Source organism: Euleptes europaea, chromosome 7 (genome assembly GCF_029931775.1).
Source record: "Euleptes europaea isolate rEulEur1 chromosome 7, rEulEur1.hap1, whole genome shotgun sequence".
NCBI classification, from domain to species: domain Eukaryota; kingdom Metazoa; phylum Chordata; class Lepidosauria; order Squamata; family Sphaerodactylidae; genus Euleptes; species Euleptes europaea.
Window position 1 is genome coordinate 34,032,268 of NC_079318.1, and position 27,076 is coordinate 34,059,343.

General features: G+C 43.8%; 1 protein-coding gene across 1 annotated transcript in view; it reads right to left on the reverse strand.

The window, feature by feature from the left end:
- Positions 1-22,483, reverse strand: part of STRN (striatin) — a 57,254-nt gene extending 34,771 nt beyond the window's left edge. Inside the window, exons 1-3 of the mRNA XM_056852827.1 lie at positions 22,176-22,483; positions 7,620-7,723; positions 876-949 (exon numbers count right to left, since the gene is read on the reverse strand). Of these exons, the coding sequence (XP_056708805.1) occupies positions 876-949; positions 7,620-7,723; positions 22,176-22,457 (460 nt within the window). The 5' untranslated portion in view covers positions 22,458-22,483. The remainder of the gene's footprint in view (positions 1-875; positions 950-7,619; positions 7,724-22,175) is intronic.
- Between the last annotated feature and the right edge of the window lie 4,593 nt (positions 22,484-27,076).

Sequence of the window (27,076 nt, forward strand, 5' to 3'; positions counted from 1 at the left end):
TTAGCAACCGCCTATACATCCAGAGCCACACAGCTTTCATTTAAACAGAAGAGGGCTCATGTGCAAAGAATACGCAAGAGTGACCTTTAAATGAAGCTGAAGGATCACCTCGGATATTCCTTCTTGTTATGCTCCACAGTATAGCTGACGCACATGCAGAGAGGAAGTCTTTTCCTTAAAGTTTGTTTTCTGATGAGAGCAAAAGGAATTACTGCTGCTCTTCTTATTCTTAGTCACTCAACCAGTCACTAAGAAAAAACTAATTCACCCCTCCGTCTCCAAGGGAGACTGAGTTTTATCACGACTACATTAAAAAACCCTTTCCCTCCACTTTTATACTTGTTTGTTATTTATTATATTTCAGTCTTCAGGTAACTTGTCTTATTAAATAAAGAATACTAAGAGATTATTCCATCATTCCAGATTTATCTCATATTATTTTCTAAAGTAAATAAATCATATCGAGACTTACTGACTCAATTTTCTTTTTGCACGACCCCAGCCAACATCGGAAAGCAGCCTGCCTACCTATTCAACAACAATTCAACACTGCAACTGTATTTATGTATAAAAATAGTAGGCCAATTTAGATACAACACTGGTACCAAGACTTAAAGATTGGGTGAGAGAGAACATGCATATATGTCCTCCTTCTCCCTTGCAGCACATAATTGCCCATTCATATTTTGGATTCCATTCTGTACCCAGGTTCAACACCTGCGACTGGTTAAAATAAACAGTCACTTCTACAGTTAAGGCTTGGTCTAAATCAGGTTTTTAAGGCAAGATGTCAGGTGCCCAGGCTTAACTGTTTTGTTGTTCACACCTTCACACAATACAGCGCCCCCTTCTTTCCATACAAAATTCATTCTTACCAGAATCATAGTTGGGAGGTTTCATGTCTCCCTGATTTAACTCTGTGCCATATTTTAACTTGTGGTATTTAGCTCTGAAAAAGAGAGAAAAATCCGTCAGTGTGCCTACATATTACTGGTTACATTCAAAGGATCACTGTCAAGGGAAAAAAATGGTGTTCCCATTCTTTTCCAATACAATTTTGTTGATTTCTTTCCACACGCCCCCTGCAAATATCCTTTCTACATGATTGTTCTTCAAATGTAAAGAATAGTCTAAGCCATTTCATTGTTACTTGAACATGCTTGAGTTTTATTCTGCCGCTGTTGGAAATGCATATATCTCACTAGGCCAATTCCTACAAAAAGGACCAGTTTGATTGCCAAACCTGCAATCTAAAGACCTGAAGAATCCAATCCAGCTGTGCACAGTAACCCTGCCAAAACATCCATAGAAAAAGCAGGAGTTGCTGCCAGAGCAAGAGACATAAACAAGTAATGCTGCCAGAAACAGCACTGAAAGAGATCCTGCCTCAAGGAAAAGGCTGCAGTCTCGTGCTGGTCTGAAGCAATTCAAAAGGCCTACATACAAATAAGTTTTGTATTTTTAAAATATGATAATTAGACTGGCCATCATCAGAACAAGCATGAAATTTACACAGTGAGTGCCCGTAAAGGGACTTTTTAAATCACATACAGAAAGCCCAGAGGTTAACCTTGAAATAGATAAACAAAGATACTGCAGCTTGATGGATGCAAAAGAGGCTACAATAATATTAATTCAGAACACCTACTTTATGCAAATATTCCTATTTAGTCTTTTAGTGTCTTAGGTAAAAAAAATAGAAACAGCATTGTACTAAGTCACGTACACTAATAGTTCTATTACATTTGATAGTATTTATGGTTTATTTTATGTAGATATTTATACCCCACTTTCCTCCCAACACGGACACAAAGAAGCTTGACACATCATGCCAATTATTAAAGGAGCAAACCAGGCCACCCACAAATAACAACTTCAGTAGACTCCAAGTATGCAGAACAATATGGCTAACTTTTCCTAATGATAGACCCTGGCCCCAAGAGATTGAGGTGGACAGAGAATGCTCTAAGAGGACTAGAATGCTGAGTATCAGTTACAGGGGAAAACACAGAAAGAGACAGAGAAACTCAGGGGCCTAACGTTAAAAAAACGTGTTATCCCGGTTAGAGCGCACCTCAGACCTCCCGTTTCGGCTTCGAAATGCTTTGGAAGCGCCAGACATCTATTTTTTTTAAAAACGGCTATACCACGATATATTTCCTTATGTCGTTTCAAAACCGGCAAGCCAAGGGGTGCATTCAATTACAAACGCTATTCTGTTCTCCTCCCCTCTTTTTGCAACACCCAATGAAAAGCCTTTCTCCTCCCACCACCTTCCCCCTCCCCTCCCGTTTGCATCCACCAATCTTTACTGCTACTAAATCCCCCCATAAGTGCTTGTGCAGAGGAGGGCGAGGGCTGGAAAAGTAGCAAAATTGCTGCGAGCGGCAGAGGGGGGAGGGGGAAGCAGCACGAGGAGGAAGGGAGAGAGACTGAGGAATAGAGAGAGCACCCGCCTGCATGCGCTCGCACACACACAAAAGTCAGGGCTCTCCAGTGCCGGCACAAAGTTTCTCCCCGCCTGTTCCTATCTTTCTCCTGCTCGTCCCAGTGATAAAATGCAACATCATTGCACCAATGCCCGCAAAGACGGCAGCTCTGTGATCAGCTCTGTGCAAGGAATGGCTCATTTTGGTTTATTTGATGGGGGGGGGGGGATGCCTGCATTGGTTGTGATCCCTGCCGTTAAAATGAGGCAATTCTTAATGGCATACAGCGCTCCCTCGGAGCAATGATACTGCGCATGCATGAAACAAAGAAAGGGGAGGGGAGGTGGGGAAGCATCAGCTACGTAGACATGACGCGGAGCTCCCCCACGCTCTTCCTCTCAACAGTGCGATATGACGATAAACAGTCTTGGGAGCAGTCTTCACAGGCACGGTGCAATCGGAAATGAAGAATACACATCCAAAACACACACAACGAGCACGATAATACTCTGCTGTAAATTGTTGGTGCGTTAAGCCTTTCAGAAGGAGATGGATAATTTTTTTTAAAAAGATGGGTCCTGTTATGCATGCAGCGGGAAGCTGCAACTCTATTGAGCTTGGAGTTTCTCCAGGCTCCTGTGCTGCGTGTCCTTATTGGCTGTAAGGGCTGCAGCTGTCCAATCACGGACATGAGCGTTTGTGTGTCCTTATTGGCTGCAAGGGCTGCCGCCACCCAATCGCAGACTTGGGGGGGGGGGGTGGCCTGCGCGGCTGAACGGGCATATAAGCAAGGTTCGTTACTCAGTTCTCCAGTTTAGTTCTCGTTCTGTTCCTGTTCCCTGAATAAAACAGTTGCTGTTGGACTCCGTCTCCGGTCTCATGTCTTGCCCACGCATACATAAAAGGTCCAAACTCTTGAAAGCTTGTAGAATCCTGGAGAGATTCAAAATTGTCCCCCGCCCCAGAAACATGCAGTTTCTCAAGAAATGTGTTTGTTTCCCATAATCCCAAAGTTCATTAACAGGGCAACAAAGAAAAGCATCCACAGTCAAGGCTGGGGTACTCAGGGACTCTCCATATATATTCAAAAACATTAACCTGCAAATTAAAGCTCTACCTCTGCTCCATAAGCCATAGACTACAGAGAGAAGCTGAATGTATGTTTACAGCATGCATACACATACAGGGGGTGGTAAGAGAAAACTGGCCACTGTCAAGATGCTAAGAGCTTAGTGTACCCTGAAGATTTGGGTCAGAAATAATTTTTCCAATCATTACGTTTTCCACAGGTTCCTTGTAGGGCCTCAAATTGTCACTAGAATTCCTATATATGGTAGCCAGGTCCCTCTTCACAACTGGTGGGAGGTTTTTGGGGAGGAGCCTGAGGAGGACGGGGTTTGGGAAGGGGAGGGACTTCAATGCCAAAGTACAATTGCCAAAGGCGGCCAGTTTCTCCAGGTGAACTGATCTGTATTAGCTGGAGATTAGTTGTAATAGCAGGAGATCTCCTGCTACTACCTGGAGGTTGGCAACCCTACTCCTATACCATAGCATTTCTTTAAATATATCCAGCAGGAAATAAGCCAGAGAAGCAGTTGGGACGTCAGATAAACAAACTTTTTATATCTATGATCACTGTGGAAAGTGTGGGGCATATACCCAAGCCAGAGCCACTATTTTCAAGAAGGGAGTCTGAAGAACTGAGTCAAATTGAGGTAATGAGAGACCTACTGAGGAAACTAGAAACCAGTAAGTCTCCATGTCCTGATGGCATACACCCAAGGGTTTTAGGTAACTCAAATGTGAGACTGTTGATCTACTAACAGTTATATGTAACTTCTCACTAAATCCAGCCACTACCAGAAGTCAGAAAGAGCAGCATTTTTTAAAAGAGGGGCCCAGAGGGGAACCAGTAAACCACAGGCCAGCTGGTCTAACATCTGCCTCAGGTTAATTAGTAGAAATTAATCAAAGATAGAATTATTAGGCATATAGAGGAACAAAGCCTGCTGAGGGGAAATCAGTATGTCTTCTTCAAAGGGGAGTCCTGCCTCACCAACCATTGGGAATTATCTGAGAAAGCGACCAAACATGCACATAATGGTAACTTGGTAGATGGACTTTGAAAAGGCAGTCATGGGATAAGAGGACTGGGTCTCTTCGTGGATTAAAAATTGGTTAAATGACAGGAAGCAGAGATTAGGGGGGGTAAAACACAGTCCTTTCCATGGAGGGAAGTAAGCAATGGAGTCGCACGGGGATCAGTATTGGGGCAGATGCCATTTAATTTGCTCATAAATGATCTGGAACTGTGGGTGAGCAGTGTAGTGGCCAAGTTTGCAGATGTTAAAAAATTATTCAGGTTAGTGAAAAACAAGGCCAACTGTGAAGAGCTCCACGAGGATCTCCACAAATTGTATCAGTGGGCAACAATGTCGCAAACGAAGCCCAATGTAGGCAAATATAAGGTGATGCACACTGGAATAAAAAATCCAAGCTTCCAGTATATGCTAATAGGGTCTGAACTTGCTGAGACTGAGAGGGAAAGAGACCTTGGGATTGTAGTGGATTACTCAACAAAAAAATCCAGTGTGCCACAGCAGTGAAATGGACAAACTCTATGTAGGGGATTATTAGGAGAAAGACTGAAAATAGAACAGTCAATATCATTGTGTCCCTGAATATTCTATGGTGCTGCCTCATTTGGAATACTGTACACAGTTCTGGTCACCGTATCTCAAAAAGGACATCACAGAGCTGGAAAAAGTACAGAAGAGGGCAACCAAGTGATGCGACTGCTGCACACTTCCTACAAAGAAAGGCTGAAAATTCTGGGACTTATAAAAAAAGGGTTATAAAATTGTGCATGAAGTGGGAAAAGTGGATAGAGGGAGCTTTTTCTTCCTCTCCCATAGTACTAGAACTCAGGGACATCCAACAGAGTTGCTGGGGGAAAGGTTCAGAGCAGAAAAAGGAAATACTTCTTTTACTGAACAGTTAATTAAACAGGAATTCACTGCCAGTGGAGGTAATGATGGCCACAACCACAGGTAACTTTAAAAGGGGATTACACAGATTCATGGAGGATAGGTCCATCAATGGCTTCTAGCCATGGTGACTGAATGAAGCCTTCATAACCTGAGGCAGCAAACTTCTGTATACCAGTACTGGGAGGCAACAGTAGGGGAGGGTCTCGGCCTCTATGCCCTGTTTTCTTTGGCCCTCCAGGATAACTGGTTGGCTGCTGTGTGAAACAGGATGCTGGACTAGATGGGTCACTGGTCTGATTCACTGGGCTCCACTTATAAAACGGCAACAAAACCTGCCATGTGTAAGCAGCCACAGCAACAACGGGAAATCACAAAAGCCTATCCCCAACCACCACAGACTAAGTTCTCTGCTGATGGTGTTCACTAAGTGAACTCCAAAGACCTGCCAACAGAGCTCCACTTATAGAATAGATCTTTCCCAACTCCCCCTTCTGCTGCAGCCTCCAGAATCCTACAGCTATTCTTGAGGGTTGGGGGACTCTTAGAATACCATGGAATGGTGGTGTGGGGTTGAATAGGGAGAAGGGGAAACAAGAAGGAACTATGTGAACGGAAGTGCCGTTCCCCTTACGGAAGACAGGGAAAGAGCTTGCATCCAACCCATTATTTTCTGTAACTCAAGTGATATATACTACACTCAAATTTAAAAAATTGTGGTATACTCCTCTTATGAAACTAACCCATCCAATGCCATCTCCTCCTTTTTATTTTAATTGGCCTATTTTGGTTTAAGATTACATTCTAGTTGTGCACATTTCTGCACTTCCCAGGGTTTCCGTGGCTTTTCTTTGATCTTTTTCAAACCTGCCTTTCTGACAGGTTTTGGGAAAGGTCGCAGTGAAGCTTTGTTGACTGCCATGCAGGTGAGAAAGTTCATATCTTCCTGTCCACATGGCAGCCATCCTGCCCCACCCTGCCATCGGGGGTTTGTTTTGAATTGGCAATTGAATGTTGCTAAAACTTTACAGTAATCTCTGACCACGTTCTTTGAATTTCCCAGCATTTATTTAAAAGTAAGTATCTGACCCCTTTAATTGTGGAGATGCAAGGCACATCTGTACAACAAAAGGGGCTAGAGACTGGGAATACCTGCTGCCCAGAAAATGGGGCAGGAAAACTGCAGGGAAAACTGCCATGTGGAAGCCCCATTGCTGCTGCACAAACCATCTGAGCAACATGCTTAATATAGAGGTACATTTCCCATGACCAAGTTAAATACCATTTATTTAATACGGGACTTAAATTACTACTAACATTAGTTAAATTGGGGACGTCATGATGAAGCCCTCAAGCTTGGGCACATCCAAATTTCCATCCACACTCGTCCTCTTTAACTGGCCAGGAGGTCTAGATTTATCATCACATCATTGTAAACGCATAGCTCCTAGAGAAAGTGCCAGATTTCATTTTTAGTATTTCCAATATGATATTTCATCCTATCATAGGCAGCAAACTTGCTCTTTGGGGCATTGCTGTAGGCTAATTAATTTAATTATAATTTATTTATGCCTTATGCCCTCTCTCAACTGAAGACGGTTCAACTACAAACCATAAAATGAGCAGTTCAGACAACAACAGTACAACAGTTCAAGGAATTTATTCCAATATAGATTGGAATAAACACCATTTTATCAACTGGTGCATCATTCAGATTCTCAAGTGGCTTTTAGCCCCTTCAAAATTGTACAGCACTTTAAATTGTACAGCACATTAAGGTACTTTCACTAAGAGATAATCAGGGAAGTTATGTAAAACCAAAATTGAAAGTCCTTACACACTACATCTATATCATCATCAAAACTTACCATTCATTTCTCTCATTTGTTATCAGTGGTTAGTCAAAGTTTCAAAAAGCAACCTGAAAGAGCTTGTTTCTACATACCAGGTGCAAGCTGAAGGTAAACCTCGAGAATAGTCAAAGGGCAAAATTCAGTTGTCTTTATATACATTAACATCTATACTATAAAGTATGGCTTTTTTGCACAACTACAGCTACAAATTATGGCATTACTTTTTCTTAGGGGAGGGGGAATGTAGAGAGAATATGGATTTGAGGGGCATGTTGCTCTTCCAAATTTGATAAGCAATTCCTGTAATCACAATTCAAAACACAAATAATCACTAATTTAAAATGCAATACCTTTCCTGTTTAAGAGCATATTCCAACATTTTTATTCTTCGCACTAGATCCTTCTTCAGATTCTCTTGTCCTTTTCTTTCCCCTTGAAGAAAGGCAATTTGGGCCTGAAAAAGACAACAATTTACAGACATATATATATATATATATTTTAAAAAAACAACAACCCTAGTTTCTTCCCTACAACTGTTCAATATCAATAATTCTGATTTTTTTAAAATATTTACAATACTACCAAAGTTCTTAAGGCAAGGAAAGCCCAAAATGTAAACTGCTATCCAGCACATGCAATTAAAGTGTTACGAGTCTGTTCTTCTGAAATAACCTGCTACAAATAAAATTAAACAGAAGTTCAAGCAACCTCTGATTCATGGGAACTCATGGTGGAATAAATTATATTAGTCTTTAAGATGCTACTTCCGTTTAATTTTTCTGCAACTGACTAACTGTTACTGCTCCAGATTTACCATCTACTAATAGTATTTATAAGTTACAAATCAATAAGGGCCAACTATCACAGGCAGTTCATAAACTTCTCACTGCAATAATAAAGAAGCATTCCAAACAAATTCACTTTCCAAACAGAAATACTTGTGATTTTTTCTGTTTCAAGATACCATTTATAGAAAAAAGTCACCTGTCACTGTTGAGAATCTAAGTAGCACAGCTTTTTGCCTTCCTATTCTTCAGCAAGAGGAGGTTATGCAACATTAGCATGGTTAATTCTATTACCCTGTATATTGGCAGCCTGAGTTCAGAATACAATAAAGACAATTATATTGCGCACCAAGCAAGTTTATCATATATTTATTTTAAGGAAGTTGTGTTTTTTCTAGCCTTTTCACTGTACTGAAGATAAAGCAATCCTACAGTACACACATAGGTAAGAACAACACTATGCAACTGTATGGAAAGGGGCACTGCCACCACACACCAAAATGTACCATGAACTTCTCTCACTGTTGGTAATACGAGAATAAACGATATATCTTCCCAGACTAAACTGCAATACGACCAGCAACACAGTGCTGAAAATAAACAGGTGTGATGAGCAAGTGATTCTATGTTCAAGATATTATGTTCAATGCTCCAAGCACCAGCACAGTGTAGTGGTTTCATTGCTGGACCTGGGAGACCCAAATTCAATTTCCCCATTAGCCATGAAGTTCACTGGATGGGCCACAGCTTCTCTTAGCATAACCTCTCTCAGAGGATTGTTTTGAGAGGAAAATGGAGGAGAGGAGAACCATGAATACCAGCCCGAGAGCCTTGGGTAAGGGAAACATTGTTTGGATCCGTTCCAATCTGGTTTCAGGCCTGGTTAAAGGACTGAAAAAAGCCTTCATCGACCATGACAGGTACCAGGAGGTGGACTGAGGAAATGCAACACTTTTAATTCTCCTGGACCTCTTGGTGGCTTTCAATACCATCAATCATAGTATCCTTCTGGATCACCTTTCAGGACTGGGAGGCACTGTTCTGCGGTGGTTCTGGTCCTACCTCAATGGGGGACTGCTGCTCTGCCACCCTGCCAGCCTCTAGCATTCCCTAAGGTTCCATATTGTAAAGCTATGGGAGAGGTCATCTGGAGATTTGGGCTGAGCTGCCACCAACAGGCAGATGACACTCAGCTCCATCTCGGGCTACCAGCAGATCCCAGAAAGGTTGCAGAAACTGAACAGGTGCCTAGAGGAAGTTTTGGAATAGATGAGGGCTAACAAGATGAAACTTCATCAGGACAAAACAGAGGTACTACTGCTGGGAGGGAAGGTCTAACCCAGGAAGTGGGTCATCCCCTGTTCTGGATGGAGTTGCACTCCCTCTGAAGCGGCAGGTTCATAGCTTGGGGGGTGCTCTTGGACCTTCTATTGGATGAACAGTTGGCAGCGGTGGCCAGGGGCACCTTTCACCAGCTTTGGCTGGTGAGCCAGCTGCAGCCCATTCTGGGCAGAAAAGATTTTGCTACTGTGGCGCATGCCCTAGTAACATCTAGATTAGGTTACTGCAATGAGATCTACATGGGGCTGTCCTTGAAGACTGTCCAGAAGCTACAGCTGGTACAGAATGCTGTGGCCAGAGTGTTGACTGTAGTGCGTCGCAGGGACCATATCACTCCAGTCTTGTTCCATCTACCCTGGCTTCCAATTTGCTTCCAGGCTCAATTCAAGGTGCTGATATTGGCCTTTAAAGGTCTATATGACCTGGGACCAACATACCTTAAGGATCACCTTCTCCCATATGCACCTACCCATTCACTCCAGTCATCTTCAGAGGTCCTGCTTCTGTTGCCCCCACCATCTGAGGCTAGGCAGGTGGCAACCTGAGAAAGGGCCTTCTTGGTCATGCCACCAAAACTTTGGAGCTCCTTCCCCAGGGAGATTCATTTGTCTCCCTGTACCTCTGCCTTTTGACAACAGGAAAATACTTTTTTGCTTCAGTTAGCATACCCCTCAATAAGTTAATTGTCCTCCTCTCTGGTTCTGGGTTGTATGTTTTTACTGAATTATTTTATAGTTTCAATGTTATTTTTAATTGTTCTAATGTTTTCAAGTTCACTGCCTTGGAGACCCTGATGGGATGGAAAGGTGGCACAAAAATGTTTTAAATAAATACAAACGTGATTTTTAAAAGTTACGGCTTTGATGAACGGTAGCAAAAGTCTGGTGGTACAGAACTCATTTTCTTTTACTTGAAAACTCCCCTAATGCATTTTTTGAATTAGTCAAAACACAACACCCAAGAGTATGTAATGTCAACTTAAGTCTCATCTGTTTGCATACTAGAGGCCTAAACTAAAATCTGACTGTAAAATATTTAACAATATTTTAAATATTTAACAATATTTTAATCCCAGGAATGCAAATTATGCTTTTGAATGTACCATGAGCAACAGGCCCATGGGGCTGCCCTGAAGACACTCCTAAGGGAGTTTATGTGATTCATTTTTACACCCACACCCTATAAAATATCACCAACAGGTTCTGCAGAACCTTCTCGGCTAAAAGGTCTGCATTCCAATTCAGTTGTCACAATTTCTTCCTGAAGATGGGGAGGAGCTGAAGTAGAGATAATGATGTTTTGTCTGTATGGGTGGAGCACATTCTCTAAAGTCCTTCAAGCTGAACCTTATTCAACACCACACCAATATGAAATCCATCAACACACCTCTCAGTTTTATTGACATTTCAGAATAAAATTAAAGACAGATAAAGATGGCAAAACTAAAATAAAGATAACTGTTAAGAGCTAGAAAGCCCAACATTTTTAATTCTGCTATGTTCTCAAAGCAGGTTTAAAGTACTAAGAGCTGACCCGAGGCTTTAGTTGATTGATAAATCATCATTTCCACCTATAGTATAAGTACCTCCTTAACAAAAGAGAGTACTGAGCTGTTTCATGTCAGGCTCAGATCCTCCTATCATTTTACCTGAAGAGCTATTCATCCTTTCAGGTAAAATGAAATAAGGACTAAGATACATATGCTGGCCTGATAGTGGCACCGCAATAATAGCCACTGCATTCGAGTACACAGGTCCAACCTCCCAACACATAATTACTTCCAAAGAAGTTCTGAAACTATTTTCAAAAGGTTTGAAAATGGATCTCTTTATAAATAATGAAGAATTTGCCCTGTTTTCAGCTTCTTGCTGTGAAAGGGCAGGGGAGCATAACTGATTGCCACCGCTTCCCCAGTCCCTAACCTTTTTGAGCCTGTGGCCTCCTTTGGAATCCTGACATAGGAGGCACAGCCAAGCACAAAATGTCAGGGAGTGAGATTACGTGTGACTAATACGAACTCTTCAACATTTCAGACAGAAGCTCTACTTAACAGGATGCCTTTTTAAATGAACATATTGTTTTAAAGTATTTTCTTTTATGTGACCTTCGAGTCACATAATGAATATCCCCATGTTGTGGTGGCAGCTCCTGCTGGAAAATGTTTGAGGGTTTTTTTAAGCTGGACAGTCAGTCACATCTCCAATAGCCAACCAGAAGCCCTGATGGGCAAAAGCTCCAGCACGCCATGCCCACTTTCTAAAAACACTTGGCAGGCACAGGAAAGGTGTCAGCAATGTGCTACAGCACTCACAAGCACTAGAATGGGGACCCCACCTATGAACTCTTCGAAACATATATCAATGCCCTCTGCTATACATCACCCAAGGTCTTAGTGGCCAGGATCAAAGTCCAAAAATACAAAGACCCTGAACTATGAAATCACTGTGGTTGAAGGCAGAAACATCCGTGCTACTTATAGGGCATAAACAGAAATATTATCCCAGTCACCTATAAATGGTGCACAGTCTACCATAACCTATCCCAAGCACAGCTAACATAGCTACCCAAACTGACTCAAAACCAATCTGATAAGGGCAGACACTGACTACAGATGTAAGAAAGGCACTTGTGTTTTGTTTTTGTAAAGGACAGATGCTTATATTTTGCAAGGTACAAAATTCTTTGTAGTATCTCAGGCAGCTAGCTAAGGGTGCCACGGTGCCTGCACAAAGCTACCTATGGATGCTGGAAATCTAAGGAGTATCCGTTCTGAGAGGGTGTTTTATTTCAAATGTTGGGTATACAGATCTTGATACTGTCACAGTATGCTGTCCCTCGGAGACTTTAAAATGAGAAAAATGTGATCCTCAATAAGAATTAAATGCTTCAAAACACTTTGCTCTCAAAACGCTACATGTAGCCCCACACACCATCTGGAAGCAATCCTTCTCACAAGCCCAGAGACTGCTTTAGCTGATCAAACAAGTTTTCCAAAGTTCGAACCCCTCTGTGTGACTAACACATAACAGTAAGACTAGGACAATACCATCCCACACGGGAACTCCCTGGTCCATTTGTTCAGCAAAATAAGATGCCATTTTTAACCATGCTGCATATGTACTAGTATTTTTAAGAGTTGCCTACGAATACTACTTTATTTCTCTAGTTACACTGGGCATTCTTAACCTTTAAATATCATTAAAATAGAGATTCCACCTCACCTCTTGGAAGGCTGTTACACAATTTGAGTAGTTCAGTTTCTGAAGGCACTACCATCCTACACAGAATGTCTTTCACTACATTCAATTCTCTTCTCAAATTAGGCTCCTAGCTTAGCCAAGTGCATACAGGCATACTCCTGTTACAATTCACTCGCATACACACACACACCAGGTTCGATTAATTACAATCTGTAGCCATTTAAGCAACATGCAATAAAGATCCAGTTAATGGGAAACTCACATGTCTAATAAGAGCCCAGTGTTGTTTGTCACAATTGTGTATAATTACACATATAGCCTAGAGCAGAATGGCATTATTAGAATGGCAATCACTACCATAATTATATGAGCAAATAATTGTGACCTGAAGAATAGAGAGACTGCAAACATGAAGTGAAGCTTTTTTTTAGCAGGGGTAGATTTTAATATTACATTGGCAGTTGCCAATTTTCTTTCCCAGACAATTAAGATTAAAAAATATTAATTTCTTTATGGGCTAGTTACTTACTTTTTCTTTTTTTTCTTACTTTGATCTCAGTGTGACATTGTCCAGGGCCGAATTGGCCATGTGAACAATATCATTAACGTAAGTAAAGAAGTGAAGCTTTACTATACATTAAATAAAATTTAAATGACAGTATCTACTCAGATACTTTATTCTGACGGTTTTGTTTTGGCTGAAATAATGTTTAAATTTAAAAACAAGAAAAAAAGTTCAAAAGAAAGGAAGAACATTCAACTGCTAAGAGCACAGCAAGAGCACACCACATAATTATTGCCTCAGCAGCATTCAGAAAGAAATCCTTGAGAACTGAACTCCTCAACTTCTGTTAGCTTGGTAAAGGTAAAGGTCCCCTGTGCAAGCACCGGGTCATTCCTGACCCATAAGGTGATGTCACATCCCGACGTTTCCTAGGCAGACTTTGTTTGCGGGGTGGTTTGCCAGTGCCTTCCCCAGTCATCTTTACCCCCAGCAAGCTGGGTACTCATTTCACCGACCTCGGAAGGATGGAAGGCTGAGTCAACCTTGAGCCGGCTACCTGAAACCGACTTCCGTCGGGATCGAACTCAGGTCGTGAGCAGAGCTCTTGTCACAAATTTCTTTGCCACCTATACCATAGCTCCTTTGTAGACAAGCAAAGCTTTACTGCACTAACAGGATGATGCTCATAACAGGGATGTATTCTGAAAAATTATTGAGCTTGACCTACTACTAACTCAAAAGTGCTGTTCCCAAAAGGCAAAAGAATAACAAAATTGGAAGACACAGATTTTTAGCTCCATCCCAAAAAGACAAAGGACCCAGGCCCACCTGTAACTGGAGGCTCCAGATGGGGATGCAGACCCTCATTTTCACTCAGACAGTTCAATGAGGACTGGCTGAAAACTGCAATGAAAATGGTGATGCACACCCAGATGTCTATCTCTGGTAACATCTGCTGCACATGAGAGTTGCTTTTATGCACAGATTTTCCTTGCCAGGCTAGAGCAAAAATTACAGTAAGAAAAATTAAGATAAGCGGGAAAGGACATTTATTTAAAGTATTTCCATGCCACCTTTCTGCCTGATGGCTTGCAAATGGGGCTCACAATAAGAGAAGACTGAGTTATCATAATTAGACTTTTTAATAATAGAAGAGTTGTTTTTTATACCCTGCTTTTCTCTACCTTTAAGGAGTCAAAGAGCCTTACAATTGCCTCCCCTTCCCCCCCCCCAACAGGCACCTTGTGAGGTAGGTGAGGCTGAGAGAGTTCTGAGAGAACTGTGACTGGCCTAAGGGGAAACAAATCCAGTTCACCAGATTAGAGTCCACCGCTCATGTGGAGGAGTGGAGAATCAAACCCGGTTCTCCAGATTAGAGTCCACCACATTCTTAACCACTACACCACAGCAGTGACTGTTAATGGGGAGGACAATGGTGCTCCCATCTGTTGCTCCTTTCAATAAATGGCTGGGCAACACTGATTCCAGTTCACATTTTGATGAGCTTAATTGACCAATAGTACGCCCATTAATATAGAAAGAATGTGATGTGCTGCCTTTTAGAACACTGAGTCACTAAGATTAAGAGAGTGTTCTGAGCAAAGAACAGACAGATTCCAAGTTTCTGTTTTTCACTATACAGCATTCTACATGTCCTTCTGTATATTTTTTTCATGAAAAAGTTTTCCAAAGACATTTCCATAGATATTAGATTGCTTTACCTGAAAAGCAATTAGCAACCCAGAATACAGTATAAATATAGGTGAGTACTAAATCGAAGTACATTCATAACTTCAGTAGTGAACTTACTCTGTAAGGGCAGTCACCTTATTTTAAGTGCACGTTATTTAAATGCAGTCACCTTGAGTACACATGCCATCTCCCCCTTCCCCAAACTGGATGTGCCTTCACACACATTACAATATATTTTTTTTAAATTAAGAAAAATTAAACTGTGTATTTATGTATGTGAAACATTACTATTTGCACAAATCAGCCAGAATGCTCTTCTTCTCTGCTTTCTAAAGAGGAAGTCGTTCTTTGCTTTTCTGATACAGCAGCTCACTGAGAACAGGTTGAGCTTGCCTTTCTTTGGTCATGAGCAAACAGTTCAATAGTGGAAAAGTATGATTACTAACTTTTCATTTTTCCCTTACTAAGAAAGGAACTGTAGCCAAGAGTTTGAGTTCGTTAATCTAAAATTATTGTTCATCTGGGTAGCCAAAGACTATTTAAAACAAATACTGTTCCCAAAAACACTGCAATCACACTATGAGATGTCCCCCTACTCTCCAAAAAAGTACCTTTCTATTTAAAATACCATCTGCTTACTTGCAGCTTGAAGTGCTGCTATTCCTAGTCACAGAGGAAGAAAAGGAGCTTAGAGGTAACCTTTCTATCCCAATATACTTTCACAAGAAAAAAAGATTATACAAGTTAACAGTAATTCCAATAGAATTGTTTTTTAAGTTATCCCTACAGACAAAAGAGCATACTTTAATGCCAAAATGTTATTTGCTTTTCCTACATTTCATCCACGGGTGAAAGCCACAGTCTGACATGCAAAGAAGAGGTGGAACCTAAGTTAGCCGATGCCAGAGAGGATGGGGTATAACTCGAATGAATGAGTGAATGAGTGAATGAATGAATGAAGATCAGGCAAGATAGTCTAATAATGTAGACAGGTATTAGGACTTTGGGATGCATGACCTATAACAAATTCAACAACTTCATTAATCATATTATTCTTCTAGCAAACCATAAATGTACACACAGATTACAAATCTGTACAGAACACATCCAAATGAGCAATTTTAATAACCTTGAAATATCCAAGGCAACAAGGAAACTCATTATTAACAGCACAGCTAGTGCAGAAGCAAGGGTGCTCCCCTTAAAGTCAATTTTGAGACATGACCACCATCACAGCAACCACAGTAAACTCAATTGACACCCCCCTTGCATGATATCCCAAAACACTTTGGAAACAACAGGATCCAAAATGACTCGCTCCCTCTACAGTTGGATTACAAAATGGCTACATTCATCCATACTTCACTAAACCAAATCTTCACTGAAGTTCTAAATTCAGGAAGAATATTAGAGAACTAGCAATCAGCCAGAACAGTTTCTTGGATTGCATTTCACCCACTCTCCACTTAACATCTTTTCAAATCTCAAAAATACAACCAAACATTATCCTTCATTTCCTGGCTCAATACAAATGCGCATCATTCCATATTTCTGGTTCCTTGCGTTCCATTGTAAATTCTATAGAATCTTATGTTATCGTTGTTTATCTGCTGGTCAAATGACCATAAATAAATCAACTGAAATTAATTGTAGAATCTTATTATGGACAGGAGGCTGTCCTGCCCCTGAAGGGGAAAACAACCACTCAGCTGATCCCGTGGGAGTGCTGCTCCAATATCCAATCACCTTTTAGAGGAGGGATGGAATATTAGAGGGGAGCACAGCAGGAGTTAGTTTATGCCTAACTCGAAATAGTGATAAGACAGGGTTGCCAGGTCCCTCTTCACTACCAGCAGGAAGTTTTTGGGGCGGAGCCTGAGGAGGGCGGGGTTTGGTGAGGGGAGGGACTTTAATGCCATAGAGTACAATTGCCAAAGTGGCCATTTTCTCCAGGTGAACTGATCTCTATCGGCTGGAGATCAGTTATAATAGCAGGAGATCTCCAGCCACCACCTGGAGGTTGGCAACCCTAGTAAAAGAGCAGACAGTTTGAAGGGTAGCTCTGCCTAGTAGTGTGGCAAAGCGGTTTAGCTCAACCTCTGGAAGAGATTACCCAATTGTTAGGCCTGTCTCTGGTAATCAGCCGATCTCATACCATTTAGTCTGACTCTTGAGAAAGGCAGATTGATGTGGGTGGAAGCCTGTGTGTGTGAGAGGATCCAACGTAATGGGCTAGCCAGTAAAAGCGTGTTTATGCTTGAAAGCATTAAAGAAAGTTCAAATCATGCTCTGAAGCCGTAACTACCTTAAATTTACGTGCCTCAGCCAGGTTTTTCCTCTGACTATCTGGGGACCTGTGCTGCTAATCTGTTCCTTGAAACCAACGTATAAATAAATAAATCAGGGTGGATTTGATGTAAATCATGATTTAAATCACGATTTAAATCATACGTCAGCAAGACTAGATTTAAATCATGATTTTCTACATAAAGACTCATTCTTACCGGTCTTAATATTTATAACCAGATGAAGGTTCCATTTTTTTAGAATAACAACTTTTCGGATTAGTTTTACAGTTATATCAAAAATTACTGATTTGGTTAGACTATTAGAAATACATAGATAGATAATTATGAAATTATTGCGAGGTGAACTATCTCCAGTTTCATTCGGGGCACCAGGCCGGTTTTTACCCATAGGTAGAGGAACTTCATTAAAATATTCCCAAACTGTGTCTCTTGCTGTCATTATAGATTTTCTCCTACAGGGAGAGAATAACATGATAACCCTCAGGCTACACACACAAAGATCCCAAGACTTGTGGGTATTCTGCTCAAAAGGTTTCACTTCCATTTTTACTGCTTGCCCCTCCCTCCTCACACTGCAAAACCAAGCATCTGTGATAATATTTCTAGACAGAAAAACTGCCCAAAATAATCTTACCGAAATCTCTGGAAGAGTATGAAATTGTGAATGGGTTAATGGAATTCATTTACCAAAAATTTAAACATTGCATGAATATACAGCCTCATGCTACATAATTAAAAACTAATTATTATTTCATGATGAATAATCTTTGGACTATAATGCATTTTAAACAGAAAACTATCTTTAGATAGCTTTTTCCTCAAAACGCATTTTATTTTAAAAAATCCGATTTAAATGTTAAAAAATCCAACAAATAAAAAAATCCAATTTAATTTTTTAATCCAATTTTTTAATTTAAAAAAATTGTTTATATACAATTTCTGCCTCAGTGATCTTTGTATTCTACCTGCTCACAAAAAAACTTACCTCACAGCGGTGAACCCAAAGCCTTGCTACCTTAAAAACACCTGGTAACTGAGGGGAAGGTTTATAGTTTTAAAGCAAACCTAGTTCCGCAAAAACCCTAGAGGCTGTGTGAGTCCCCCTCAGTTGGTAGAAAAGGCCGGTCACAAGACTACTAGGAAAAAGAATATAGATGGTATGTTACGCAGACTGGGATTCTTAATTCTACTACAATAATACAACTTTTAGGTATACAACCAATGAAATCTAAACACATACAATAAAACTGAATGATAGTCGTTCTTACACCACTGTCACTAATTATCAATCTTGGTATAAAGCATTAGAGCTTTTGATGAGCAACACGTTTCAGAGACAGTGAGAAAATAGGAAAGTATTCTTTTCTTTTAAGTACCTTGCAGAAGAAGCCAAAATGAACAGGGTTATAAGACAAAGAAAAAACACAGATGGAAAAACAAAATCAAAATGCTCAGCAACACAAACAGAAGGTTCTCCGAATGAGCAAAAAAAAAGTCTAGAGCGAAAAGTCACCCAAATGAGTATTTATTTGCTACTGTTCCTTGAGCTTTTTTTAATACCCAATAATGATACAGCCTGCCAGTGGGCACCCTCTTCTATTCCATTCTGCATTATCCACCATGCCCGCTCGGCCTCCTGCCGGCCTCCTCCCAGTGCAAATCCTTGCGCCAGCATCCCAGGAGCATTCTAGGGGGCAGAGCTGCCTTTAGGCAGCTTCCCAACCCCTTCCAGCCCAGGAACGCCCCCTTAAGCAAGGGCAGTGTTGCGCCACCTTTTTGTTAGCGCAGCATCACTGTTCTCTATAGGACTCCCCCCTCCCCCATTTTCCGTCCTTTAAAAAAAAATAGCCCTTTTTCCTGTTGTATTATTCAGAGCTTAACAATATACTACCCATAGACCTTGTACTTCTTGCAATTCATCTAATTTGCAAACATGCAGCAATATCAAATAATATGCTCATACACACCAAGCCCCACTTGTGAGAGCCAGCGTGGTGTAGTGGTTAGAGTGTCAGACTAGGATCTCAGACAACAAGGTTCAAATCCCCACTCTACCATGTTAGTCTGCAGGGTGACTGTGGGCCAGTCGCACATGCTCAGCCTAATCTACCTCACAGGGCTGTTGAGAGGATAAAACAGAGGAGAGAACAACTTAAGTCACTTTGGGTCCCCACTGGGGCGAAATAGATTCAGATTCATTTATTAATAAGGCAAATGCCATTAAAATTCATATCAGTTACAGAATTAAAGCTGGAGAATTTACAATAACTAAAACTATAGGATATACAATTCATAGACAGTTTATATAATCTAAACAAACCTCAAATTAATAAAACATTCTCCATTTTGTTAAATTACTAAGCCCCAGGTTTGTCTGGCAGATCTTATATATTGCAGCACAGAATTTCGCTACTTGCTTCACCCTCTGGTTGACCCATCCCTTAGGAGACTCCTCAGCCTCCCTTCCTCTGAGCTATTCTTTATTAGATCAAGGAGAGGGGAAATTAGCTAGCATCGGACTTCCTGGTAGAAAGAGCACCTGAAAAAGACATGCACAGTAGATTCAGCTTCACCTGACTTACAGGGGCAGGTATGTGAAATAAATAAATATAACTGGCAATGGGGAAGGCACTGGCAAACCACCCCGCAAACAAAGTCTGCCTTGGAAACGTTGGGATGTCAGGAATGACCCGGTGCTTGCACAGGGGACCTTTACCTTTTACCTACTGCTAACTAGCTTTTTCACACATGCTTTACGTACTCAAACGTTTCCTTCAAAATTCACAACAGGCCCTAACTGAAATATCATCCATTCTCCCCCATTCTGCCAAACACTGGTGTGCCAAAGAAACAGAAAGTAGGGCCAGCCTATGCAGCAGCAGGAATTCAGTTTCAATGTCCTCCCACCGAGTTCTTCTATGTGCTAATACTGTTCTACTGGCATCAGTGATGGAGAGGAGGTGGGAAACTCTCACCTGTCAAACATGAGTCGCGTTTAGGTGACTTGGGTCCCTCATTACCCGGTGATTGTAAAGATTTCTAAAACAACGTTCGTTAAATGTTCTGAATATTGGAAAAGTAGCTCAATACTTCTTCATTGTTACCAATGCCATGAAGATGAGAGACATAACCACCAGCCTCATAGCAATAAAAGCAACCAGTTTCTACCACCCTTGGACCTTATCTCCCATGCTGCGCTTTCAGAGGTGAAGACAACACACACAACTAATATTGTGCCGGCCTTTGATGATGATGCCAAAGTCATAAGCCATTTACACACGGGAGGTTTTGCCTTGGATTTGCCACTCTCTAGATGCACATTTTCCCCATCTGAATTCTCAAAACCCAACAATAAGCCCCCATTGAGAGTTCTGAGAAATTGGATGGGGAAAATGGGCATCTAGAGAGTGGCAAATCCAAGGCAAAACCTCCCGTGCATAAATGGCCATAGAGTCACTCTGAATCTTTGCTTCTCACGCTCTGCACACAGTAGGCATGGACAATCCGCGGTGCCAAAGGGCTCCTTCCCATTTGAGTGGCTCTCCCCTGAGCAGCAGCCGAAGTTCCCTTTCTTCAGAAAAGCAATAAAATCAGCCTACATAACCTCAGAGGAAAGCTGACTACAGCCACCGAGTGGGGAAAGGCAAGCTCTCTGCATATGTTCAGAGGCGCAGAACTGCACGAAGACCCCCCAGAGTGAGCCTGGACACTAGAAAGCGTCCCTGAGGCTCAGCTAGGGTTGCCAGGTCCCTCTTCGCCACCAGCGGGAGGTTTTGGGGGCGGAGCCTGAGGAGGGCGGGGGTTTGGGGAGGGGAGGGACTACAATGCCATAGAGTCCAATTGCTAAATTGTCCCCTTTTCTCCAGGTGAGCTGATCTCTATCAGCCGGAGGTCAGTTGTAATAGCAGGAGATCTCCAGCTAGTATCCGGAGGATGTAAGGAAGCAAACAGGAGCAAAAGTATATATCACAAAGTGCTAAATATAATATGATACAAGCTACATCTGGAGGATGGCAACCCTAGGCTCAGCCCTGCCTCCTGGGGGGCGGGGAAATAAGCTGTAGAGAAAGAGATTGAGAAAAGGAGAACGACAAGGAATATTATTTAGCCTGATCAGATCTCAGAAGCTAAGCAGGGTCGGCCCTGGTTAGTATTGGGATGGGAGACCACCAAGGAAGTCCAGGGTTGCTGTGCAGAGGAAGGCACTGGTAAACCACCTCTGTTAGTCTCTTGCCATGAAAATCCCAAAAAATGGGGTCGCCATAAGTCGGCTGCGACTTGACGGCACTTCACACACACACACACACACATATATTTGTATAACAGAGAACACACACACACACGTCTACCAGCTCGGATGACCTGGCCTCCAGCAGACGGCTTTTCCCAGGGGCCAGGTCTACTGGGCGAGCCTGACCTTGTCAGATCTCAGAAGCTAAGCAGGGTCAGCCCTGGTTAGTATTTGGATGGGAGACCACCAAGGAAGTCCAGGGTTGCTGTGCAGAGGAAGGCACTGGCCAACCACCTCTGTTGGTTTCCTGCCATGAAAACCCCAAAAAGGGGTCGCCATAAGTCGGCTGCGACTTGACGGCATTTGACACTCACATACGGGGTGCCTTCCATGAAGATAATTCACGGTGGGTAGCCGTGTTAGTCTGTTTGCAGTAGTCAAAAAGGGCAAGAGTCCAGTAGCACCTTAAAGACTAACAAAAATATTTTCTGGTAGGGTATGAGCTTTCGTGAGCCACAGCTCACTTCTTCAGATACTTCTTCAGTATCTGAAGAAGTGAGCTGTGGCTCACGAAAGCTCATACCCTACCAGAAAATATTTTTGTTAGTCTTTAAGGTGCTACTGGACTCTTGCCCTTTTTGACTACATACGGGGTGGGAAGAGATGTACACGCGTCTGCTGGCGCGCACGCGTGTCCGGAGGCGGCGGGGGAAAGCGTCTGCGACAGCCGGGTAGACTTCCCCTGACTGTGGAAGATCCACCGATTTAGCCGTTTGCCGTCATCCCTTTTCCTTTCTGTAAAATGTATCGGGAACGTGTTAGGGCAGCCAGGGAATCGCTCACCTGCAGCTCCGCCCGCTCCGCCTCCCACTCGGCTCTCTCGGCCTCGAAGCGGCCCCACTCGTGCTGCAGGAAATGCAGGATGCCGGGGACGCTGTACTGAGCCCGCGCCGCAGAGGCCGGCGCCGGCGCGGCCGAGGAGCCCCCGGCAGCCGCCGCCGCCGCCGCCGCCGCCTCCCCCGGCTCCAGGCCCGGCCCGGCCCCGCCCGGAGGCGGCGGCAGCAACAGCGCGTTGTTGTTGTTGTTGTTGCTGAAGAAGACGCCGGGGCCCGCCTGCTCGTCCATGGCCGGAGCCGTCGTCGCGGCCGGAGCGCCCCCCCCCTCACCCTTCACCCTTCCCCTCCCCCTCACCCCCGGCCCGAAACCGCCAGCCGCGCCTCGGCGGGAGCAGCAGCAGCAGCCGCACACTGGGCGCGTCCGGCCGCCCGTCAGCGCCTGACAGTCTCCCCCGCCGGCTGCTACCTGGCCCCGCGAGGGACAGCGCAAAAACGCGTTCCGCCTTGGCAGCGCCGAGGCACGCTGGGAAGTGTAGTTCGCGCCCTGCCCTGGCCGGGTTCTGAGCCGAGTCGGGAGACGCGCCCGGAGAGAAGCCGCCTCGAGCAGTCGCGGCCGGGGAGGCAAACCGTTTCCCTGACGCCACAGGGGAGGGGCCCCGGCTCAACGGCGCGCAGGAGGTCCCTTCTCCCTCTCCCGCAGGACCGGAACGCGGGGCCGTCTGCTGAAGCTGGAGGGGGGGAGATTCAAAACAGAAGCCTTTTTTCTTCTTCTTCTTCTTCTTCTTCACACAACGCGCGGTTAAATGGTGGAACTCCCTGCCCCAGGATGGGATGTGGTGATGGCTGCCAGCTTGGAAGGCTTTAAGAGGGGGAAAGGGCAAGAGTCCAGTAGCGCCTTAAAGACTAACAAAAATATTTTCTGGCAGGGTAGGAGCTTTCGTGAGCCACAGCTCGCTTCTTTAAGAGGGGAGTGGACGTGGTCATGGAGGAGAGGGGTGTTCATGGCTACTAGTTAAAATGGGTACTAGTCATGCTGCATACTTATTCTCTCTAGTATCAGAGGAGCAGGCCTATTATTTTGGGTGCGGTGGAGCACAGGCAGGATGGTGCTGCTGCAGCCGTCTTGTTAGTGGTTTCCTAGAGCAGTGGTTCCCAACCTTTTTTTGACCAGGGACCACTAGGACTTTTTTGTTCGGCGCAGGGACCCCAAGGTTCAAAATAAAAATTCAGAGAATTTGAAAATAAACTTTAATCATAACTGTTAGTTCAACATTAAACTTAGAATAATATTTGAATATGTTTTTTTTATAATAGAGAACTTTTAATTGAAAAGATTAATTTATTATGGGTTTATAACTTTGTTTCGCGGACCTTAATTTAGTTCTCGCAGACCCCTGGGGGTCCGTGGACCCCCAGTTGGGAACCAGTGTCCTAGAGGCACCTGGTTGGCCACTGTGTGAACAGACTGCTGGACTTGATGGGCCTTGGCCTGACCCAGCAGGGCCTTTCTTATGCTCTTATGTCCCAGGTTCAGTCTCTGGCATCTCCAGTTAAAGGGACTAGGCGAGTTGGTGATGTGAAAGCCCTCCGCCTGAGACCCTGGAGAGCCGCTGCCGGTCTGAGTGGACAATACTGACTTTGAGGGACCGAGGGTCTGATTCAGTAGAAGGCAGGGGTGGGGAACCTTTTTTCTGCCATACTGTTTTGGAATGGATGAATGTTTCACTTGTTGAAATACAACACAAATACTCTGTTATGAAAACTACTTTTAGGCTATTGTCGAAGGCTTTCACGGTCAGAGTTCATCGGTTCTTGTAGGTTATCCAGGCTGTGCGACCATGGTCTTGGTATTTTCTTTCCTGACGTTTCGCCAGCAGCTGTGTGGGCTCCCACGCTTCTGTCATCCTGTAAACTTAAACCAGAATTGTTCAGAAGGGCGTTTTTATAAAGGCAAAAGGGCTGTAACAGAATAGAATGGTTCAGGAAGGCGTTTTTATAAAGGGAACAGGTCTGTTGTCTGTGCCACTGTGTATTTCATTTTCTTTGTGTTGTACTATTATCTGGCTATTAGTGCATTGTTTTCTACTTTCATAAATCCATGTTCTGCATTGCTTGACATATTACTGATACCTTTTGCACTGTTTCTAAATTTGTAATCCTAGTTCTATTACACTGCTTAGTAGATCTCTCTTGCTATTTGATTGTGTTGCTTTAGACGGTGTAATCCACCTTGAGTTTTAGTGAAAAAGACAAACTATAAGTAAATACATAAATATACTGAAAAATTCATCTTCATCATTCAGGGCTAGTGTTTGGGTAAGCTCAATTGCTGATTTGTAAAAAATGGTTTAGGTGGCTTTAAATCTGTGGTGAGCACTTTTTCTAGAGAGATACCTAATAATTCAAATTTTAAAAGGTACTTTTTTAGCATTTAAGGAGGTAGATAAAAGGATCCATTTAATATATTGTCTTCTTTTGAGATCCCATTTCTACTACCGTATATACTTGCGTATAAGCCGAGTTTTTCAGCCCAAAAAAAGGGCTGAAAAAGCCGGCCTCGGCTTATACGCGGGTCAATACGGTAGAGGAGGGAGGGGGGAACTTACCACCGCCATCTTTTCCAGGCCGGGAGCGGCCTCCAGAGCCCCCTGCGGCCGCAGGGAGGGCGCTCCGCTGCCCCCGCCGCCTTCTCCCGGCCGGGAGAGGCCCCTAGAGGCCCTCTGCGGCCGCAGGGAGGGCGCTCCGCCGCCCCCGCTGCCTTCTCCCGGCCGGGAGAGGCCTCTAAAGGCCCTCTGCGGCCGCGGGGAGGGCGCTCCGCCCCCCCGCCGCCTTCTCCCAACCGGGAGAGGCCTCTAAAGGCCCTCTGCGGCCGCGGGGAGGGCGCTCCGCCGCCCCCGCCGCCTTCTCACGGCTGGGAGAGGCCTCTAGAGGCCCTCTGCGGCTGCGGGGAGGGCGCTCCGCCGCCCCCGCCGCCTTCTCCCGGCCGGGAGAGGCCTCTAGAGGCCCTCTGCGGCCGCGGGGAGGGCGCTCCGCCGCCCCCGCCGCCTTCTCCCGGCCGGGAGCGGCCTTCAGAGGCCTGCTGCGGCCGGGGGGAGGGCGCTCCGCCGCCCCCGCCGGATCCGCCGCTTCCCGCCGCCAGGAGCCCAGAAGGTAAGTCTTGGGGGGGGGAGGGGTTATAAGCCGACCCTCGGCTTATACGCGGGTGCCTAATTTTCCCCCATTTTTTGGGAGAAATTAGGCACCTCGGCTTATACGCGGGTCGGCTTATACACGGGTATATACGGTACCTCAGTAGCACAAGGCATAACCTACTACAGCTGTATGCTTGAAAAGTTACTAATTTAGTTCTCTGTAGCACAGTTAAATATGTAAGGCCTACTGCAACCGAAACCACTTTTTCAAGCTGTGCAAACAATTCCAGCTTACTATCAAGATTCCAGGTCTTTTGCGCTCTGCAATCAAGGCACCGCATGCTGCAGAATGAAAGGGTCGGTTGTGTAGAGCATGACTATTATTTTGATATGCTATATGCCAATTGTGGCAAAACTGAAGTTTGACATACTGATGGCTAGAGGCTCCGATGATCTTGCAGAGTTGGGTGAAAGACCAGTCTGATCAGTTTGGAATTATAATTTGTATTTTTCATTCCCGCCCTGAGAGTGTCATTCAGTAAACCCTTGTTCTTGGGAACAATGCACCTACATTTACAGCCTCCTTGTGTGGAGTCGGAGTGCCAGAAACCCTTAGGGCTAAATTAGACCTTATAACAGCAGGCCCATTTGTTGAAACCTCTGTCTGCCTCAATCAGTACCAGGAGGGCCAAATCTTTACACCAAAAGAGGAGCTGAACTTAAACACATTAAGGGGAGCTGCAGTCACTTCTGGGCATGGAACTAGGGCTGTCAGTGGCCCTGGAGAAAAATGCACTTCCTTTTTAATAAGACTTAATGTATGGAAGTGTGCAGCCGAAGCTTTTCACGGTGGCCCATGTCAAAAGGACGCGGCAAATTTTCCTCCAGGACTGTTGGCAACCCTACTCACAGATGCTTGACTCCGCAACTTCTAACTCTAGACAAAGGATCACCTGGCAAGCCAGCCTTCTACACACTTATATGTTCTCTTTGTATGTAAGTTGCACACGGAGGTGGTCGTTGTTAAACTGAGGGCCAAACTTGACGGCTTCCTCATGGCGGCTGCAGTCGTGCCACTACCGATTAAAAATGCGGCCAAGGGCCTGATCACTTGGACCCTCCTGCCCACCCCACGCCTTTTAAAGTACCAACACAGCCACTGGGGCTGGGACTTTAAGGTGCTTGTGAATCTGGAACGTCCCAATGACTTGAAAAGGTCACGTCTAAGAGATTAAGGGCAGCTGATGCAGACCTACGCCCATCTCTGTCATGAGCCGCACTCCTGACAATAAATTCCTCTGCCATGAGGAACTGCTACAGCTTCCACCTGTGAGTACCTGTCTGCTATGTGAATTCTTTGATAAGGCTGGATGGAGTTTTATGTACATAATAAAGTTTTACAGCCTGGTTTCATAGCAGCACTCCACATATCAGTCTGTTCTTTCTTCTTTGTTTCTACTGCTGAGAACAAATTTGTCATAAAAGATTTCCAACATATTTAAAGGTGAAAATCAACTATACTGGCTAAAAAAACACCACCACTCATTTTAAATTTTTGAGGATTTAGAAATCATTTAGCATTGTTATTCAAGTTCCCGTTTTTTTTTTAATCATAACCTTGCTCAGCCAGTTTTTGCTGTAAGATCATTTGATAATTCCCACTCCATTGCTGAAAACAACCCAGGCTTTTGTGACAACCAAACAGCCCTGCCCTGCAGAAAAATCCATAACTTACAGGGTTTGTGTTGCGTAATTTATGAAGCCTGCAGACAGCACT